Source organism: Leucoraja erinacea, chromosome 3 (assembly GCF_028641065.1).
Source record: "Leucoraja erinacea ecotype New England chromosome 3, Leri_hhj_1, whole genome shotgun sequence".
NCBI classification, from domain to species: Eukaryota; Metazoa; Chordata; class Chondrichthyes; order Rajiformes; family Rajidae; genus Leucoraja; species Leucoraja erinaceus.
In genome coordinates this window covers 36,238,974-36,260,975 of record NC_073379.1, presented here as the reverse complement: position 1 = coordinate 36,260,975, position 22,002 = coordinate 36,238,974, and the positions used below count along the sequence as shown (strand labels likewise).

The 22,002-nt window shown below is 43.1% G+C and overlaps 1 protein-coding gene across 7 annotated transcripts in view; it reads left to right on the top strand.

The window, feature by feature from the left end:
• Positions 1 to 22,002, top strand: part of plppr1 (phospholipid phosphatase related 1) — an 81,757-nt gene that overhangs the window by 45,297 nt on the left and 14,458 nt on the right. For 6 of the 7 annotated variants that reach the window (XM_055632413.1, XM_055632411.1, XM_055632414.1 and 3 more), the window contains exons 3-6: positions 4,357 to 4,545; positions 14,033 to 14,165; positions 15,749 to 15,999; positions 21,663 to 21,839. In XM_055632413.1, coding sequence (XP_055488388.1) covers positions 4,357 to 4,545; positions 14,033 to 14,165; positions 15,749 to 15,999; positions 21,663 to 21,839 — 750 coding nt within the window. The remainder of the gene's footprint in view (positions 1 to 4,356; positions 4,546 to 14,032; positions 14,166 to 15,748; positions 16,000 to 21,662; positions 21,840 to 22,002) is intronic. The other variant, XM_055632418.1, reaches the window with a different exon arrangement.

The following is a 22,002-nucleotide window of genomic DNA, read 5'->3' as shown; positions in this document are numbered from 1 at the left end:
AAGCAACTGATTTCTGAGGGCTGCTTTATGGCATGCATCGATCTCAAGGATGCATATTATTCGGTTCCGATTCAAAAGATCACCGGAGATATCTGAAGTTTAGCTGGATGGGGCAGCTGTGGCAATTTAAAGTGTTAACTCATGGTTTAAGCTCAGCTCCTCGGTTATTTACCAAACTGCTTTGGCCAGTGCTCGGCCTGCTCAGAGCTAAAAAGCATATTGTTATGGGCTATATAGAAGATATTCTGATCATCGGGTGAACACTACATTTGGCAAAGCTAGCTGTTTCAGCTACGAAGCTCATTTTTGAGGAATTGGGGTTTATCATCCATCCAGGTTTATTTAGGGTTTACTATTAACTCAGTGGAAATGTCTGTGACCCTGCTCGGGGGGGAAAGACTAGATTTGATGGAAGCCTGTAATAACCTTCTGATTGCAGAAGAGCCATCTATTCGCCAGGTGGCTAGAATAATTGGCAAAATAGTGGCTGTCTTTCCAGCCACTCGATTTGGGCCTTAGCATTATCAAAATCTGAAGCGTGCAAAGGATCAGGCACTTAAATTCCACTTAGGTCATTTTGACAGACTTATGCAGTTGTCGTCTAACTCTAAAGCGGAGTTACAATGGTGGACGACCAATATTCAACATTGCTCCGGCGGCATTTTGTCTAGTAAACCTTTAATTACACTGCAGAGTGATGCAAATGTGCATGGGGATGGGGATGGGGAGCTACTACCACCATCTCTAGCGGCAGATGGAACATGCACGAGTTACCATTTATCCGTCAATATGGTATCAATTATCTGGAAATGCTGGGGGCATTCTATGGTTTAAAGGCTTACTGTGGGAAGCTACATGATGTTCATGTTAGACTTCAATTCGATAACACAACGGTGGTGGCATATATTAATCACATGGGTGGAAACAAATCAGTATCCTGTGATACTTTAGCTAATCTCATTTGGAATTGGTGTATAGACAGGAGGATTTGGATCTCAGCTGCTTACTTGCCGGGTAGATTTAACACGGTGGCAGATACTAGATCCAGATACTAGATCTCGTAAATTTAATGATCACATGGAGTGGATATTAGATATTAGATCACAAAGTGTTTAATGACATTATTGCTCATTATGGAACACCTGATATTGATTTGTTTGCTTCCAGGCTTAATCACCAATTACCAAGATAGGTAGTATGGGAGCCAGACCCAGGGGCGGAGGCTATAGATGCATTCTCTTTAGACTTGGGGGGGGGGGGGGGGGGGGGGGGGGGTTCTTCTTCTATGCCTTCCCTCCATTTTGCCTCATTGGTCGATGCTTGCAAAAAATCATGCAAGACTCCGCTTCGGGTATTATAGTAGTGCCTAACTGGCCTACACAACCATGGTTTCCTTTACTGTTAGGAATGCTAACGGAACCACCTATGGTCATAGAAGTTCCGCTGGACCACATCCAAGCGCCAGCGGGATGGGCGAATGAGCGAACCTTTCAAAGTTTTATAATAAGCCTATTACCAGGCCTGGTTTGTTTGCTAGTAAAATTTTAAGTTCTGTTAATTAATCTATTGTTTATCCCTGATGTAAGGGACCATTATTATTATTTCCATTAAAAGCATGGACGTGTTTAAGTCAATATCATGTTTTAATGCAGTATGTTTCTTCAGCCATGTCTGATCAACTGGAGCAGTATGTTTGCATGGACTCTAGTTCACTGCATGAAACCACAGTGCTTTAAAGTCTACACGTAGTCACTCACGTGACTTCGATATAAAATAGAAAGATTAAATGAGAACTTACCATTTGAAGTTTGATCTTTATTTTTATGAGAAGTTGAAGTGAGGGAGTATGTGCCCTGCGCTCCCAACCCTATTCTCATAAAGATCAATCGGTAGTTCTAGCTCGTTAATCTTCCTATAACTTAGGTCAGCAACTATTCTGTGGTTTCATATAGCTGCTTTAAAGATTGACGCGCATGCGGGCTGGCAGGCTCTTCACGTAATCCCTTACTTCTCATAAATAAAAGATCAAACTTCAAATGGTAAGTTCTCATTTAATCTTTCTATTCTACACTATACTAATGGACCAAAGTCAAAGCTAATGAATTAGGATTTAGCTGAGACGTCTGTTCATTGACAAAAGTGACTCTTCAATGCTCCAGGTGATGTAGACTATAGGAAACATACTCCTCCTCCCATATATTCCTGATCTTCCCATGGTAAAGGATGATGTGACATTTAACGAGGGATGTTGCAGCTCAATATGGGCTGTAGACTATTCTTCTGCTTTGGTGGGTCTACGTTAAGCACCTCCCGCTGCCTTCAAAGGGCTGAATCTAATTGCTGTCAGGGTGATGTTGATGGCTCTGTGTGAGAATTTGCTGATTACAAGGTTCTTCCAACTTTCATCCTCCAAGTTGCAATAAGCAGCATGAAATCAGTGACCCCCTGCCTATTTCTTACACACTTTGAAATCTTCAAAGTGTAAAGAAAGGTAGAGAGATAATTTTATAATTCATCCTTTAGATGAGTGAATCTCAAGCGACAAATATTTATTGCTTATTCTTAAATGCACTTAAATGAAGGTGATGTCACCTCCGCTAACCTCTTCTGCTGTCCTGATGAGAAAGCTCAGACCTTCGGCTGAAACCGAGTTGACGTGTTCATTTTGTATTTTAGTACAAATTTTTCTTTGATTAACATTGAACCTGTTGATCCAAATAACTTGTTTATTCTGGAGACACAAGGATGCTGGATGCTTGTGCAAAAACAAAAAGTGATGGAGGTACCTAGCATGTCAGGCAGCATCTGTGGAGGGAATGGACAGGCAAAATTTCGGGTCTGCACCCTACTTCAGACTGATCGTAGTGAGGGGGGGGAAAGGTGGAAAAGAGAGGTGAGGGCGGGACAGCGGCTAGCAAATGATAGATGGGTACAGGTGAGGGGGGTTTAATTGGCAGATGGGTGTAGATAAAAGGGTGATAAAGATAAGGAGAGGAAGCAAGTGAAATGTAAACCCAGAGGGAAGGATATAGGTGGAAGGGGACAGGAGGGATGAGAAAGAAGGGAATAAAAGGACATTGAGGGACTGGAGGATGGAAGATGGGAGGGCAAAGAAGCAGGGTGACTGGGAGTGTTGGGAGACAGTGGAATAAATGGAGGCTCATTGCAATTCAACACAAATCTGTGCAATATTGTTCTATTTTTGTGTAAATAATTCTCATAGAAGTTGTAAAATTAGGGATAACCCCCAGAAAATGCTGGAAACAGCACGCAAACACCATTGATCAAAGAGAAGCAGAATTCAGTTCTTCAGTCTGAAGAAGGGTCTCGACCCGAAACGTCGCCCATTCCTTCTCTCCAGAGATGCTGCCTGTCCAGCTGAGTTACTCCAGCTTTTAGTGTCTATCTTTAGCAGAATTAACATTTTGGCTCAACGACTCTTTGCTGGAACTGACCTGAAACATTACCTCTGTTTCTCCTTCCACAGATGCTGCCTGACCTGCTGACTATCTCCAGCATTTATCTATTTTTATTTCAGATTTCCACTAATCCAAAAGTATTTTTCTGATTTTCATTTGCAAAATTAGGTTGGGTATTGCCCCTTTAAACCTCCTAAAAATCTAGTGAAATTTTACTCAGCCATGTTTCTCGATTTGTTTTGACGATAATTATTGCAGTGTACTTCTTTAATATTCAGGAACCTCCTCTCCGTGACTCCCAAGACTCCACCAGGCTCACGGGATAAATCAAGTTGCCTGTTTGTATGTTCAGTCTGAAGAAGGGTCTCAATCCAAAACGTCACCCATTCCTTCTCTCCAGAGATGCCACCTGTCCCGCTGAGTTACTCCAGCATTTTATGTGTAACAGGGGTTGATTTCCCTCCTGCAGCTTTGGGAGTGTGATACAGCTGGTCAACAATACAGCACGTTTTAATTACCCCAGAAATGTGGAGAACTCAAATCTGCAGCATTTGCCAAAAGCTAATGTCTCTGGAAACAGATGGGTTGATAAAAATAGAGCCTATTTTGATGTTTAACTCGAGCACACATTGCTTTTGTAGTCAACTTTGATCACTTAATGGTTAGTGACGCTCCTGTGCCTTTTGATAAAGTTGTGACTGAAATCATCAGTCCCCTTGCCTGGCCGCCAGATCCCCATATGAAGCACTCATTTGTGTCATCTGTCAGAGGGTTTATGCAAGGGGTGGATCAAAGGGGAGAGCATGTCGCTCAGATGTGGAAGCATCGCTGAGATGCTGCAGGGAGCTTGCACTATGGGACCACAGCATCTGAGGCAGCAGGACAGCTGCAGCAGTGACGACAGCTCCGCTCTATGTTAACTATGCTGTACTTTCAGCTCGTCATAATGGCTGGGACCGTACTGCTCGCCTATTACTTTGAGTGCACGGACACCTTCGAGGTGCACGTCCAGGGGTTCTTCTGCCAGGATGCTGACTTATTGAAGCCCTACCCGGGACCAGAAGAAGACAGCTTCATCCCCCCAATCGTCCTGTACTGTGTGCTGGCAGCAGCTCCTACCATTATTGTAAGTAAGACAAACTATACTGCACGGTGTTCTATAATTCCTGTCAAAACTCTCCCCACTTCTCAGTTTCTCTCCCGCCTCAAATATCTCCTCCTACAGAACCATACCATTCATTCATCTTTGCTCACCCCTCTTTCTCATTCCTCTCTCACTCTCTTGAGTTTATTCATAAGGTTGTTATATATTTTGGAAATTATTTCAGTTCAGAACACAGTACATAATCTGGATGTATCAACATGCTAATTTTTTTTTACATTTCCTGGAGAATTTCATAGATTGTAACTAATCATGGTAATGCATTAAGCTGTTTGCTGAAATTCACTTAAAAATGAAAAATCATGCTACCCTCTTTGTGAAGCTGTTTGTGTGTGCAGTCGATTCTTTGTTTGCATGTCAGAGTTTTTACATCAGCCTCTGATAAGTGAACTATTACTGTCATACTGGAACAAAACGTTGAGGGTTTCATTTAAAGCCTGAAGTTGCAATCCATTCACTGTTTCTGTCATTGCCACATATTCTCACACCCATTCACCCGTTACTATCTGTGAACAGTAGTAGTTGATGCCATTGAGAGAGAGAAGTGAATTCACTTAAAGATCTTGCAATCCAGAATTCATCACATTTTAATTTGAGTGAGCAGCAACTTTAATAATTGATTTTGTACTTTGCTCTCATTTACTTTTCTACAATTGTAATTGTCTTCTCAATTGTCATCTACCTGTTAATCCAATCAATCACAATAATAAAGAATCCAGCTAAGTATTGTAACGCTGTAATATCAGTCGTCTCTTGCCCATGCAAGACTTTCATTCGCTTCTCTTCACAATGGATCAATTAATGCTGAACTAATTAGTATCTGATGAAATGGTGCAGAAATTGTTTTCAATTCCGAAAACAATTACATCTTCCAGAAGATTTATTCCTTTAATTTTTAGTAATATTTTCAAAGAATTCAGCGTAGAAACTGTATAGCTTAACTCCTGTTAAGTCACACAAATGCTATTTGCAAATCAGGCAGAAACACACATACCCCAGAGTAGATTATGCTCGCCATCATTTCTGGTTGAAATAGCACCCGTCTTGAAATTGAACCAGATATTTCCATGCATGTCGCACATCAGGAATATTGGTACTTTTCTGGTGTTGCATGCATACCCAGTGACATTACTCCCAGTACAACACCCTTTTTCGGCTCTGACCAACACAAACTGGACCTTCAGGCTGTAATCTGCAGCCATTGTAGATCAGGTTCAGTAGAACTGGAAGCACCTCTCATTGTGTTGGTGCTCTTAATATTATTTAACCGGATGCTATGCTGGTGCTGGTCCACAGAACTAACTGGGAGTGTTGCCTCTGATATTTGGCTGTCGAGATGCTCATTCAGTAGCTGCCTCAGTGGTGAGATATCCAGCAGCACTTCCATTGCAGGAGGCATTGCTATTACGATGACTGGCAACTCAGGGTGGGTCGGGAAACTTGAGGCAGGAGGTAAAGATGTGCCCATCTGCACAGAGCCTGCTCTGACTGCTGCAGGGTGCCCTCTTTGTGCCTAACAAGTAGGTGTAGAGACTCCATTCATTGTGTCTGACACACCCCATCGCACTTGGACCTCCGTCTCTGATGAACAATGTGTTTGCTGGCTCATGTTTTCCAAGGTTGGCATCACTGATACATGCAGGAGAGTCTTTGACCATGCTGTTACACTTCAAGATAACATTGGCTGTAAACTTCTTTACCGCAGTCAGCTGCAGCTTGTCTCCATCATACTATACAATTTGCTGCTCTGCACTGCTTCAGAGATGCCAGCCGGACACACTATTCCCAGAGAAATAATTTCATCCATTTCAGTTTTATTGACAACCAGGTAACGTCTGGAGCACTGTGATCTGTCAGCGATCTTGGCTTCTTGTGAGTACAGGCAGCCATTGTCTGCACTCACATGCCCAATCTTAAAAATACCAACATTTTCCTCAACAAGGAAAGGTTTCCAATTCTTCATCTGTAGTTATGGATCTCCAGAGGTTTCCTCATTGGAAAAGCCTTGTTTGTAGAAATGACGTATAATGCCTTCATTATCAGGGAGACCAAGCTGCCGAAAATGTATGGGGGCCAAACATGCCCAAAGGGGTCCTCGCTGTATGTCCTTGGATCCGCACAAGAGGGTTCTCTCCAACCATGATAGCTGAGCATAGATAAAGTGAGAGCCATGCAAGTACTGGAGCCACAGTGAACTATGTATGTTTTTCCTGGAACACTCACATGCCCACACCTCCCCAGGGACGTCCCGCAGTACACTCCAGTTGTGGCAGGTTCTCCACCATGGTGTCTGCTGTAAGCCCAGCCATTGCCGGAGGTAGAGCAGCAAGGATTCACAGAGCTGAATGACAAGAAGCACAACGTTACAAGTTCCATGAGCAAGAGGATTAGAAGCAGAAGGAAGGATACCAGGAAAAGTCCCAGCTGACCATCGACTACCTCATCACCTGGTAGAGCAGAGAAGCATTGGCTGCATTGGATTAAAGGTCTCATGATGATAGATCATGATAGATGCTTCTTATCATTAAGCTGCACATCCACTGTTCCCAGTGCAAACCAAGTGACCGTCTCCACAATGCCATGCTTACCAATGGTTCACATAATTAGATAGGGGAGCCCAGAGGACATGTAAAAATGCCACACATCCCCCTTTGCAGGTCAGCCGGCACGGATTATAAAATGTCGATGAGTGAATCTCTGATCCAATTCCTGGACAAGGGAGAAGTACTTGCATCTGAAAAGATGCAGCTTATTTTTTATCAAATTGTTGGTTTGGATCAAGCAGTGAAAGATGTGTTGTTCCCTGTGTCCTGGCCAATAGCTCGCTCTTATCCAACATCGTAAATATCCGATGACCTGACCATTTGTGTATGAACTTATTATGCATTGATTGACAGTCATATGGCAGTAATTACTACTCGCAGGTGCAAAGGGCTTTGAGAATATCCTTAGTTTGTGAAGTTTGCTACATAAATCCAAGACAATTTGTCTTGTTAATAAATATATAATCCTCTTATCATGATGCAGCTCAATGCTGTGGCCTAAATATTCTCTCACATTCAAACATGTGAATTAGTAACAAGAACAGGCCACTCACCTCTTCAGAAAGATCTGTTCCTGAACTGTGACTGCATTCCTGTTTATTCCTCTTAACTTTTCACATCCTTTGTTATCAAGAAGCTTTCAAGCTCTCACATGAAAGAGTTTTGAAAGTTCAACGTAAGGGAGGGCATTTTGATATATAACACTACTTTATTTCCCCTTAGGGCACCCAAAGGGCTTCATAGCCATTGGAATATTTTTGGAATGCAGGATGTTCTCTCTGTGACCATGCAGGCTTCCTCAGGTGCTCCGGATTCCTTTCATATCCCAGAAACATATGGTTTTGTAGGTTAATTGGCCTCTGTAAATTTCCCCAAATGAGCAGGGAGGTGATGAGAAAGAGAAGTAATGCAGAATACTGTGAATGAGTGATTGATGCTTGTAGTGAGTTCAGTGTGCCAAAGCGCCTGTTTCCTGGTATCCTTCCTTCTTCTTCTAATCCTCTTGCTCATGGAACTTGCTATATCTCTAAACAAAACTCTCTAAACTAAACATGGCAAGTTTGCACACAGCAAGCTCCCACAGGCAGCACGATAATAATAAGTACTGAGAATGAGTGAAGTATAAATAGTTATCTCTCACACTGGGAAAACTCAATGTCTCTGAAATATGCCATGGATGTCTGAGTGAAGGGACAAAGCCACATTGTCAGTAAAATGCAGGGTAGATCTCCCTCAGTACTGCACTGAAGCAGTTGACTTTTATACTCATGACAGAGGGATGGAAACGCACACCTATCTGACTAACAATCAAGAGTGTTACGTCGTGAGCCACTGATCCACCGATCTGAAGGCGATAAAACTTGACTGCACCTTTTTAGTTGCAAGTGCCGATCCCTTATCATCTTCAGTTGCTGTCAAGTCCTGTTGCAACAGTTCTGTGGCTGACCTAGATTAGCTTTTGTTGCAAAGTCTCCTATGATCTCTGCTCTTTGTGTACACTGGGGGGAAAGGAACAAGCGCGATGATTAGCATTTTTATCAAATAGACTTAGCATCACTTCATGTATAATTTTGCATAATATATTATTTTGATTCCTATCCAAAGATGTGGCATATGTGTTTATATCTGATTAAGACTCCAGAGCATATTATTACAGGAGGACAACATTCAAAGTGCATACATCCAGCATTGCCTGAGTATTCAAGGCATCTGTGCTGTTTTGTATTCTGTATATCACCTCTTCTTTCTAAGAAAGCCCTTCCAGATTGAGTTTCACTGTTTGTATCCCTTCATTATCACCTCATCCACAACCAACAATGGACCATTGTGGGCTCCAGTGTTCCTTGGTCATCAGTGCCGGCTCTGACTTGTTCATATCTTGTCTCCCTCTCCTGTAACTCAGTCTGAAGAAGGGTCTCGACCCAAAATGTCACCTATTCCTTTTCTCCATAGATGCTGCCTGACCAGCTGAGTTACTCTGACATTTTGTGTCTATCTTCCGGATCGAGGATGTCATGCTTCCACTAAAGTTTTATGGGTTCTGAGGGGGCTGATGACAGGAGGTGTTTGATTAGGCAGATGGGAGGGTTCATTGTGAGGCCATGCACTCTTTCCCATCTGCTCTACATGCATGAACCCAGGGTTCTCAATGGTTCCAAAAAGCATTTTTGCCATTGTGAACAATACTATGGTTCCCAGGAGTTGGTGAGAAATCACACTTCATCAAGGATGCTTTGAGAACATTTCAGAATCATTTCCTCTTCCCATTTGGTTGTTTCTTGGTATGATGGAACTCCGAGCAAGGTTTCTGTGTTGGAAGTCTGGTGTCAGGCTCAGGAATGATGTGGCCTGCTCATCAGAGCTGCCTGAACAGAATTGGACCCTCAATGCTGGTGGATGTTGGTCTGGACAAGATGCTGGCCTCGGTTCATTTATCCTGCCAGTTGTTTTGGAGATAGCGTTCATGGCATCTGTTCAGTGAAGTGCCCGTGGTGGCAATCAATGAGAGAATGAAGATCACTATTGCCCGAGAGGCCATGGATTTTTTGCCAGGTTTGAGGTTTTGATCTTCAAACACACTTATCCTCAGCTGGCCAAAGGCTATATTGACATGCTGAAGGCAATTGTGAATTCCATTAGCAATGTCTGCCTTTACTGTGAGGTGGCTCCCAGGATATAGCATGGTCATATTTTTCTAGTGCCTTGTTGTGGACCTATACTAGTAGAAGGCAGTGCTGGAAACTGGGAGTCAAATGACAGAAGGTCTTAGTTTTGTCTGTGTTCTGCATTCAATGACAAAGGACAGAGTGCTGGATAGGTGATGTTTTGAGTTGGGACCCTTCTTCTGAAGAGGTCTGAAGAAGGATCCTGACCTGAAACATCAGTATTTGAGTCTGTGTTCTGCATTCAAATACAGGTGACAAAGGACAGAGTGCTGGAGTAGGTGATGTTTTACTATTCTAGTGGGGACAATTTACCCGAATTCTATATATCTGAAGAGGTCTGAAGAAGGAAACCCACACCCATAAAAACATCACTTCCATTCCTTTTCTCGAACCCAGGTCTCTGGAGATGCCGTTGACTAACCTGCTGAGTCACCCTAGGTGTTAGAGCACTGTGTGTTCTTGAGGTGAGTAAACAAAGGTTGAGACCGCATGCTGCAGTGGTGATTAGGGCAGCCACAAAGTGGACTGAAATTGTCTCCTTCCGAAATACAGGTGTCATAATTTAGTTTAGTTTAGAGATACAGTGCAGAAACAGGCCCTTCGGCCCACAGAGTCTGCGCTGACCAGCAATCCCTGTACACCAATACTATTCTACACACTAGGGACAATTTACAATTTTTACCAAAGCGAATTAACCTAAAAATCTATACATCTTTTGAGTATGGGAGGAAACCGGAGCACCCCGGAGAAATGACCGGAGATAGAAACATAGAAATTAGGTGCAGGAGTAGGCCATTCGGCCCTTCGAGCCTGCACCCATCAGGCTGATCATCCAACTCAGTATCCCCGTACCTGCCTTCTCTCCAAACCTCTGATCCCCTTGGCCACACAACTCGCATAAAAAACAACTACAGAGAGTCCATACCACTCTCTGTGTGACAGTTCTCCTCATCGATAGTTAGGATCGAACCCCAAGGTCTCTGGCGCAGAAAGCTTTCCAACCCCTTAAGTTTTTGTAAGCCTACCCCTCTCACAAATTCGGTAAAACCAAGTGACTGGTTTTTTCTCAGAGGGAGGTTTCTGGTGAGCACTCCCTGAGCCTGTGGGACTGCATCAAACTCCAGTTGAGACCCTATACAAGCAGTAAACAAAAATCCTCTTGCTAGCCATGCTTGATATCACTGCCTGCTGCATGGTGATTCAGGGTGTACCAGCCACCCAAGTGGACTGAAGGTATTGTCACCTTTCACTAAACCTCCATTTATCAACATCCCTGCCATTTGTCACCACTGGTTGTTGCTCTCAATCGCTTTAACACTGTTAGTGAGACAAGTATTGTTAATGATCATCCTGACATAATCATGGAAGGAACAATATAAACACAGTTTTATTTTGGTAAGCATGACTGCTTATTTTTAATATGGTGTCTTATAGTTCATATTAACTGATTCTTTAGAATTGAGACTTTAGTGATATAGCGCATTAACACGCCCTTCGGCCCACTGAGTCTGCGCCGCCCCAACGATCAGTCCATACATTAGCACTCCCTCCCTTCTTAAAAAGTATCCTCTGGAACTACTCCAGAATCTAAAGAGTTTTGAAAGATTATTACTAATGCATCCACTATATTCTGGAGCACACTGGGGGACAAATTACCCAACACCACTTTTAACTGAATCCTCAATTACTCCACCTTTGACAAACCTCTTTTCCGGAAGATCATTGAGAGGAAGACGGAACGGTTCCCCATGATCAACTCACCTGTTTCTGACTGCAAGGGACCTACATTTGTTTTAACCCTCTTTCTTTTCACAGAAAATCGATACTTTTTTTAAGCCCTCGTCTCCTGGGTTTGAATTCGTAGTAGCTGCTTTTTCGTAGTACGCATCATCGGCATCCCTGATTAGTCATAGGTAACCTCGAGGGTATTCTTTCAAACTGGTATTTTTAGATGCAGTCTTCATCATAGTCAAAGGGAGGTTGAAGGAGATCGAAGGAGGTCGTCTTCACTCTACGCTATTCGGTGTCCAATTTTCCCGAAGTTAATCGTAGCTAGTCGAAGCTGGTCTTCAACATAATCGAAGGAGGACGGAAGAAGTCTTCTACATAGTCGAAGGAGGTCTTCAACATGTCATTTTTTCAAATTCTTCTGAACTCGCCAATTAGGTCGCCCAAGTGGGACAGCCCCTTAACGGGCTGGCAGTCAGTGACTAATACTATGCCATATGAACCAGTGCTGGAATCTTAACGACTTACAAGCTTTATTTAAGAAATGTAATGTGGGGAAATGTGGGGTTTTCCATTTTGGTACGAATATTAGAATATTATTTAAATAGAGAGACTACAAAACCTAGCAAAGGAATCTGAAATTCAGAGTGTATGAAGCACTAAAAATTAGCATGCAGGTGCAGCTTGTCATTTGGTAGTTAAATGGAATGGTAGCCTAAGCAGATAGGATAATGGCAAATTGATTTTAATTCAGATCAGCATGCGATGCCAAACCAGAGCTGGGAAGTCAAACCAAGGTGTGACTTTCACAGTGAATGGTCAGGCCCTCTGTTGTAGAACAAAGGGGCATAGGAGTACAAGTACATAGTTCCCTGAAAGTGGTATCACAGGAGGACAGGATAGTGAAGAAGGCATTTGGTGTGCAGTAATCTCAACTTGGGTATGGAAAGTAAAATGTTATATTACACTTTAGACTTTAGAGATACAGCGCAGAAACAGGCCCTTTGTCCCTTAGAGTCCTCACTGACCAGCAATATCCTACACACTAGGGAAATGTTGCAATTTACCAAAGGCAATTAACCTAGAAACCTGTATGTTTTTGGAGTGTGGGAGAAAACCGGGGCACCCGGAGAAAACCAACATGGTCAAGGGGAGAACGTACAAACCTCATACAGACAGCACCCATAGTCAGGATCGAACCGGCACCTCTGGCACTGTAAAGCAGCAACTTTATCGCTGCACCATTGTGCCGCCTCTGCACTGTGCCACAACAGTTGTATAAAACGTTGGTGATGCCACATTCGGAGTATTGTGTTCAGTTTTAGCAATTTAGCTGTAGGAAAGATGACATTAAGCTGAAAAGAGTGCAGAGATATACGAGGAACCTGCAGGATTTTTGGGGCTGAGTTATGGGGAGACATTAGACAGGCTGGGACTTTATTCCTGGCCTGTAGAATGAGGAGCAAACTTATAGACGTATATACAACTATGAGGGACACAGATAGAGTAAATGTGTTCAGTCTTTCCCAGGGAAGGGGAATTAAAATCAACATTTAATGTTATAATGGAAAAGAATGATCGGAACCTGGGGGGGGGGGGGGGGGGGGGGGGGGGGGGGGCTACTTTTTCAGTTGGATGGTATGTATATGGAAGAGGTTGCCAGAGACATTATTACCATAACAATATTCAAAAGACATTTGGACAGATACATGGATAGGAAAGGTTGAGATAATATGGGTCAAGCAGGCATGCGGGACTAATGTACAGTAGATGGGCATCTTGGTCGGCAAGGATGAGTCGAGCCGAAGGGCCTTTTTCTGTGCTATGTAACTCTGTGACTGAGGTATCAGAATGAATAAGCCTTATCAAACCCCCCCCTCCCCCCCACTCCTCCCCCCCCTGCCAAGTGGCTGATCATGTGTTTCAAGTGCATTTTAACACTGTCCCCCCATTTCTTCAAAAGTTGTTTGGAATATACTCAGAATTAGAATTGACTGCCTCTGGTGTAAATTATTTCAAACATATACGATTCTGTTTTTTTGTGTGTGTGCGTGTGTGTGTATGTGTTAACTCTGTATATGTGTATTTGTGAGTATGTGTGTATATATACACTGAACTTTTTTGCTCTTTTTAATATATTGTTTACAGTGTACTATATTTACATATTCTGTTGTGCTGCCGCAAGTAAGAATTTCATTGTTCTATCTGGGACATTTAACAATAAAACACTCTTGACTCTCTTGTCCTCTGCATTTGTCTGAATGACGTAGGTGAACTCTTACTTTGAATATGTTCCCTTATTCTTGACCACAGCTTGAGGAGACACTTGCTGCCAGTCCTTTTCAGAATCTAGTATGACTGAATGAGATCATCAATCAATTTGCTAAATCCCTTGTGCAGTGGCTAATCACATCCCATGCCTCCTTACCTTGCCAATGTTAACTGCTTAATCTTCTTCACCTTCCCTGCACTGTTAATACATTGCCTTATCCTGTGCATGTTGTTCTGTTGCAGATTTTCATTGGTGAGATTTCAATGTATTTTATAAAATCGACAAGAGAAAATCTGCTCCGCCAGGAGAAGACCATCGTAACTGGAGAATGTTGTTATTTGAGTCCTCTGTTCCGAAGAATAATAAGGTTTATAGGTGAGTCATTGAAATTAACTCTTCTTTAATGTATGGGAAGAACATGAGTTCCATCAACAAACTTCATGGAGTTACCACAGAAACCCAGTTAACTTGGACTTTATATGGAGCAGAGAAGGTTCGATAGAGTAAAAATTCCATAGCTTATGAAAGAAAACTCAATTGACAGGACCGTTAACCAGAAGATGGAGATTGACGTGGGTGGAGGGGGAGGATAGAAGGGTTTATAGGTGGGAATTTGGCTTATTTTACTTATGTGCAATGTTCAGATTAGCGATCACCTCATGATGATCAATCATTCTGTAGTACCTTCACCAGTCCATGGCTAACTTAAACTTTGATTCTATCTTCTTGTCTTGGTTAGTGATTATCATTAATTTTGGTCTAGCGTGAATCATAATCGCAGTTTGGAAATCTCCAATAGACCACCAGCCTGGAAAACTTGCTGAGTTTGTAGGAGGCAGGGGTTTGAGAGAGGGAGGGGAGGATCTGGTAGGCCACCAATGTTGTTCATGAATGCTTGCTGTGAATCATTTACTTGCTGTTTCTTGTGGAAACAGCGATCGTGATCCAAACTTTATCCTCATGTACAGAATGCTTTGGGCTGTCTTATTTCATCATGAAAAGATGTTCTGGAAATGCAAGATATTTTTTCTTTCATTTAAATAGACATTGAAACTCAAAGATCCGGGCCTCATTGATGTCACGCATACTGATTAAGAGGCCCATGTACATTTGAAGTTATCAGCCAAGGGTAGCATAAACCTACGTGATGGGAATTTGCAACCATAATGTTACATATTTAATGGGATTTTGGCGTATATGTCTGTTGTGGTTGGAATGAGCTGCACTCACATTTTTGTACCTTGGCCAGAACATTTGGTTTCTGATAAATGGACGTTTAATTGGTTGACAAACTTGCCATCAACGTTTCTTTGATTCATCGTACCTGGAAACCCACACATTTGCACCCAGCCTTTGTGTGAATTCACACGGCCCTCTCACTTGTAATGCCAGTGGACCCCAGCTCTGACTCACAGCCTGTGCTGCTGTCGGCACTTGTCCTCAAACTCAAAACACCTGCAAGCAAATTAAGTAGCTACTAATTAGTTGAATAAGATGACACAGATTGATTTTTTTGTTATTAATTTATTCATTTTCTGAGGCTTTGATTTCCCTCCAAGATTCCATCATTGGCAGCTTTTGTGTTCCTGCTTATCACCCTAATAGCTTCACCCTCTCCACCCCTCACCCGACTACATCTGTCTCCTTTCTTTGCATCCATTTTTTTCTCTTATTTCCCCTTTTTCTTCTTCTGCCTTTCTCCATCTATCCTGCGTGTGTTTGGAGTGTGGGAGGAAACCTGGAGCACCCGGAGAAAACTCACACGGTCAAGGGGGGAGAATGTACAAACTCCATACAAACAGCACCTGTAGTCAGGATCAAATCTGGATCTTTGGCACTGTACAGCATCAGCTCTACCACTGTGCCGCCCTGAAATCTCTGTAAACGTGTAGCTTAATCTCAAAATGCGGGAAGGAATATTACCTATTCACAAAACGCTGTTTCTTTCTCCCCCACAGGTGTGTTTGCCTTCGGACTGTTCGCCACGGATATATTCGTAAACGCGGGTCAAGTGGTCACAGGGAGCCTGACTCCATTCTTTATAACAGTTTGCAAACCTAATTACACAGGAACTGACTGCCGTTCCCGCTCACGCTTCATAACCAGTGAACGCGTCTGCACTGGCAACCCAGATATCATCGCAAATGCACGGAGGTCCTTTCCATCGAAGGATGCATCTTTGAGCATCTACTGTGCCTTGTACGCCACGGTAAGGCTGTGATTCCTCGCACAGTTGACGGATTCCCATTGTAGGGTGCGGGCTTCACATCTCACACATGTTCCACCCAAACTTTGATCTTGGGAATGTACACTGCTGATCCATATTGGTTTGATCACTTGTTCTCAAGTATCAGAAGTCTTTAATGAAAGCCCAAAATACTGGAAATACCCTGTGATCCGACAGGATTGGTGGAGAATGATACAGGGTCAATGCTCCAGGTGGTTGATCTTTCATCGGCACTGAGAAAAATAAATAAAATAAGTTTTTTGATGCAGTGAACGATGAAGAAAGACATAAGGAAAATTGTGGAAGTCAGGAATGGTTCATATTCGACCCTATCACAGAAATTCTGCTTTAATTTTCTCTGTCCATTCCCCTTACTTACTTTTCACATTTATTTCACTTCTTACTTTTTTCAGTTTTGTGCAAAAAGGTATCAAACTGAAAAATTCTCTCTCCACATGCCTGGCCCGTTGATTATTCCCCTTTTGTCTTGTTTTCTTTAAAGGTTTTCAGCATATGGAGTATTTGGTTATTGAAGTATTTCACCTTTGTTTAAATGCCTGTGGGCTAGATCTCAGATAAAAGCACACCCCATCATGAACAATTCATTGGCTTGCTAAGTCTCACCTGAACACTGAGAGAAAAAATCTAGCTGTAGTCATGTTACTGAGTAATACATTGGAGTTTGTGATTGAAGTGCACTATTGAATTGAATTGAAGTGAATACATTTTATTTTGAATTGAATTGAATAAATTCTATTAGCCAAGTATGTATACATACAAGGAATTTGCTTTGGTGCTTTGCTCGCAAGTAACAACATATATACAGTATATAATTATATACAGTAGACAATTAAAAATAAAACATTATAATCTAAACATGTGAAGAATGAAATAAAATAGCAGAGCAAAATTAGGCTACAGACTTTTGGCTATTGAGTAGAGCTACTGCTCGTGGATAAAAGCTGTTTTTATGTCTGGCTGTGGCTGCTTTGACAAACCGGAGTCGCCTTCCAGAGGGAAGTGCTTCAAAGAAGGTTATAGCCAACAACCTTCTCGGCTGATCGAACGATACGCTGCAGCCTCCGGATGTCATGTTTGGTGGCCGAGTCAAACCAGACCATGAAGGAGAAGGCGAGGACAGACTCTTTGATGGCAGTATAAAACTGGACCATCATTGCCTCTGGCAGATTGTGGTTCCTCAGCTGCTGCAGGAAGTACATCCTCTGTTGGGCCTTTTTGACTGTGGAGTCGATGGTGGCCTCCAATTTTAGGTCCCTGGAGATGATGGTTCCAAGGAACTTAAATGACTCCACAGATGTGACTGTGGTGTTGTTGATGGTGAGTGGGGGGAGGGGAGAGGGAGCTCTCCTAAAGTCTACCATTAATTCCACCGTCTTAAGAGCATTGAGCTCAAAGTTGTTGCAATGACACGAGGACGCCAGCTGTGCCACTTCCTGTCTGTTAGCAATTTCTTCCCCATCCTGGATCAGTCCAATCAGTCCAATCAGGGTTGTGCCATCTGCAAACTTGAGAAGCTTGACAGAGGGGTTCAGGCACAGTCAACTGGGAGAGTTTGGAGTGTAGTAGCTCTGACACAATGGTGTTGAATGCAGAACTAAAATCCACAAACAATATTCTTGCATAGGTCCCCTGGCAGTCTAGAGGAGAAGTGCAGGCCTAGGTTACTGCGTCAACCACCTATGCGGTATGCCTATGCTGAGGGGTCTGCAGGGGGTCTGCGATTTTTCAGGTGGGGGCTTCCCTTTCAGCTTCATGACTCACAGTGCTGCTTAGTCCTTAAGGCCAATAATCCTTGACTTTTTGGGCACAGGATCAATAGTGGAGACTTTGCAGCAGGCAGGAACATTACAGGTTTGCAGGGACCGATTGAAAATGTCTGTGTAGACTGATGCCAGTTGTTCGGGTAGAGGGGGAAATGTTGTCCGGTCCTAGAGATTTCTGGCTTTTCTGTCTCCGGAATAATTTTTCCACCTCCTCAATTTCTATTGCTAGTGATGGAGAAGTGGCCAGACTGATGTTGGGGACAAGGAGGGGATGGGTTGCATAGGTCCCCTTTGCAGGGGTCTAGGGTGTGAGCTGGAGGATGAAGTGGGTTATATTTCTGTCTATCCTAGGTTGACTGCGTCAACTGCAAGCAAACTGATCTATTAGTTGGCATCAAGGCTTGTGGCTGTTCCTATGAACTTGCAAACTGCAGAGGGGTCCAGCAGGGGGTTTGTTTGATATTGTTTGATATTTTTCAGGTAGGCCAGCACGTCTTTCAAGGGTCTTCATGAGTACAGAGGTCAGTGCGACAGGCCTGTAGTCCCATGAACACATTCCCATCAGTGCAGTCCAGTAGATCCTTGACTTTTTTTATTACAGGAGCAATAGTGGAGTACTTTAAGCAGAGTCTCAGAGCCGCAGGCAGAGAACATTACAGATCGAGTGCAGGGTGGGACAGGTAACGATGTTGAAAGCCCACGGCTGAGGTTAGCCTTGTTAAAATCCCCCAAAACCATGATCATGGAGTCTGGGAAGTCACTCTCTACTCTCATTACCTGAATAGCGGGTTACGTTTGCGCCTCACGCATGCAGGCTTGGGGGATGTAAAATCCAGCAAGAATAAAAGAGGTAAATTCCCTTGGAGAATCAAAGGGTTTGCAATTTATTTTAAAAGATTCCAGGTTTGGGGAACAGGAGTTAGACAATACCGTGATGTAGCTGCACCGGTTCAGGTTAGTTTAGAAGCTCCTGAATCTCTTTTTCCCCCTCCTTTCTATTGTTCCGTGATGGAGAATTGTCCGGGGTCCAGCACAGAGATGTCTGGGGAAGCAAGGGGGGAGAGATGGGTTTGTTGGACAGGAGTTGAGTTCGTCCACCCAGAGAACGTAGATTTGCACGGACTACTCAGGGGTGCAGGCGGTGCCGTAAGGCGGGTGCTCCAGAGCGTTCCCACGGGTCCTCCTCCGTCTCAAGACCTTGAATGCAGCCACAGCCCCGCCGATGACTATGTACAAATAATCCAGCGAGTGAGAGAAATCCAGAACAATGTTTGGTACCAAATATCTGATGTTAATGAAAGTGATCTTAGTGGGATTTTCACAGACGCCATAAATGAACAAACACAGACAAAACAGCAAGGAGCAGTACACCATGGCAGACATCATCGGTGCCACAGGAAGTGAAGTGTTTTTGCCAAAATACTACTGTTAATTATCCCATCATATCACTCAAAATCTTGGCAGGTTATGGATTCTTATTTTGTAACATTCAATGGGAATGCATATGGTTTTGGAAAATCTGAACTGCTGGTAAATCTTTTAGGAAAGAAGTCGATTGAGGTAGTCTTCAATATGTTTAGTGGTTTTGATGGGATCGATGTAAGACATTGATTTTTCCATGTGTTTGAAGTTCAAAACCAGAGATTAATACTAAATCTATTAAAATCTATGAAACATTCAAGAGGGCTTGGAAGCTGTTTGGGAGTTCTACTGTGTGGGCAAGATATCTTCTGGGTAGCTTCACGATTGTCCCCTTAGATTGTCCCTTTAGATTCATGAGAGAGGTACTCTTTAACATCAGATATTTGGTACCTCCAAACATAGTTCTGGATTTCTCTCACTCGCTGGATTATTTGTACATAGTCATCGGCGGGGCTGTGGCTGCATTCAAGGTCTTGAGACGGAGGAGGACCCATGGGAAGCGCTCTGGAGCACCCGCCTGACTCCGGCGCCGAGGATCACGCACACCGCTCCTGAGTATATTTCGTGCAAATCTACGTTCTCTCAACAACAAAGTGGACGAACTGCAACTCCTGTGCCAAATAAACAAGGTATTCTCTCGAGCCGCTGCCCTGTGCTTCACCGAGACCTCTCTGTGTGAGTTGACCCCGGACAATGTGCTGCTTAGAGTCATAGAGTGATACAGTGTGGAAACAGGCCCTTCGGCCCAACCCGCCCACACCGGCCAACAATGCCCCAGCTACAGTCCCACTTACTTGCACTTGGTCCATATCCCTCCAAACCTGTCCTATCTATGTACTTGTCTAACTGTTTCTTAAACGATGGGATAGTCCCAGCCTCAACTACAATATTATAGGTACGGTACACCAGGCTGCATATAATGTCAATAAGGCAAATATAATTTCAATAAACCCAAATTATCTTGAGATAAAGGCTAAATATGATTATTTTTTTCCTATTGTTTGCTGCTTCAGCAGGTTAACTTCCAGTGATTCATGGACAAGTTCTCCCAGGTCTCAGCATAAATCCTCACCATTTGAAAAATACTGTTTCTCTATTTCTTCAATTAAAGTGATTATCTCACCTTTTTGTTCCCATAGTGCATTCTATCTACAACATCACCCATTCTGTTTATATTCCACGAGAGCCTCTCTGCATCCTATCCATAATCCACACGTCCATCCAGCTTTGTATCACAAGATATATTACTCTTGGTCCTCTCATTCTAGTTATTGGTGTTGGTTATAACAACAGGGGCCCGACTGATCGCTATGGTAACCAATAATCACAAGCTCCAATTAAAAAAAAAAAAAAATCCTTTTCCTACATGTTTTTTTACCTTAATCCTCTCCGGTTTAATTCATTCAAATACAATTTGATCCAATTCAATGTAATAACCTTTGTTGTGGACCTTGTAGAAGGCCTCTTGAAAGTCTTAACTACGCCATATCCATTGGATCCCTCTTAGCTACTCCTTAGTTGAAAGTTAAAAAAAAGAATGGACTTATCAATTTTGATTTTCATTAACTTCATGTTCACTCCACCCAATTTTATTATTATTTTTGGAATTACCTATTAACATTTCCTTAATAAAGATTCCAGCATTTTACTTCTCACTGATGTCAGGTTAATTAGCCAATGGCTCCCAGTTTTAGTCATTGAGTTGCATAGCATGGAAACCAGCCATTCACCGACTCCACACTGACCAGCGGGGACACATTTGTTGTTGATTCCATTTTCCAGTGCTTGGGCCATGGCCTTCTAGGCCTAGGCGATCACAGTGTGCATCTAGACCATTCTTAAATGCTGTCAGTCCTCTGCTTCCACCATTCTGTCTGGCAGTGGCAGATCTAAAGGGAGATGAATCAAGATTGGAAGATAGGATTAGGTTGGGCAAACAAAAAAAGAACTGGAGGAACTCAAGCGGTTAAGGCAGCATCTGGTGAAGGAAATGAAGATAGATACAAAATGCTGGAGTAACTCAGCGGGATGGGCAGCATATCTGGAGAGAGGGAATGGGTGACGTTTCGGGTCGAGGCTCTTCTTCAGGGGAGAGGGAGATACAGAAATAAGGAAGTGTAAGGTGTAAAAATAGGACAAAGGGAATGAGATCAAGGAAAATGTAGAATAGATCATTATTGTCCGGGAGAAGCTAACAACAAAGCAAACAGAGAAAAAAAACAGATGCATTTTGGGTCAGCACCCTTCATCAGATTGAGGGGTCACTCCAGTTTAGCGTTATAGCCTCCCCTGTGTCATGCGTTGTCATAAATGATTTGATGAAAAACAGTTTTAAATGAATGTACCACAAATCATCCTGTACACTTTGCATTGTTGCGACATCTAGCTGTGTGCCCACACTGTTAAACTGTGTGTGTGTGTGACCGTGCTCTTTTCCAGATGTACATCACCAGCACAATAAAGACCAAGAGCAGCAGGCTGGCCAAACCTGTCTTGTGCTTGGGTGCTCTCTGTGCAGCTTTCCTAACGGGACTGAACCGGGTGTCCGAATATCGCAATCACTGCTCTGATGTGATCGCAGGTTTTGTACTGGGCAGCACGGTAGCTTTGTTTTTGGTAAGTCCACCTTACACTACTGAAGCTATCAAATGTGTCAAATTAAAGATGCCATTGAGAGGAGACAGAACCAACTTCTTCTTGCGTTTGAGGCAGCAGAAGTCTGCAGCAGGGTGATGCCATCCGGTTCAACATCCGTAGGTGCCCGCCCTAAAAAGGGCGC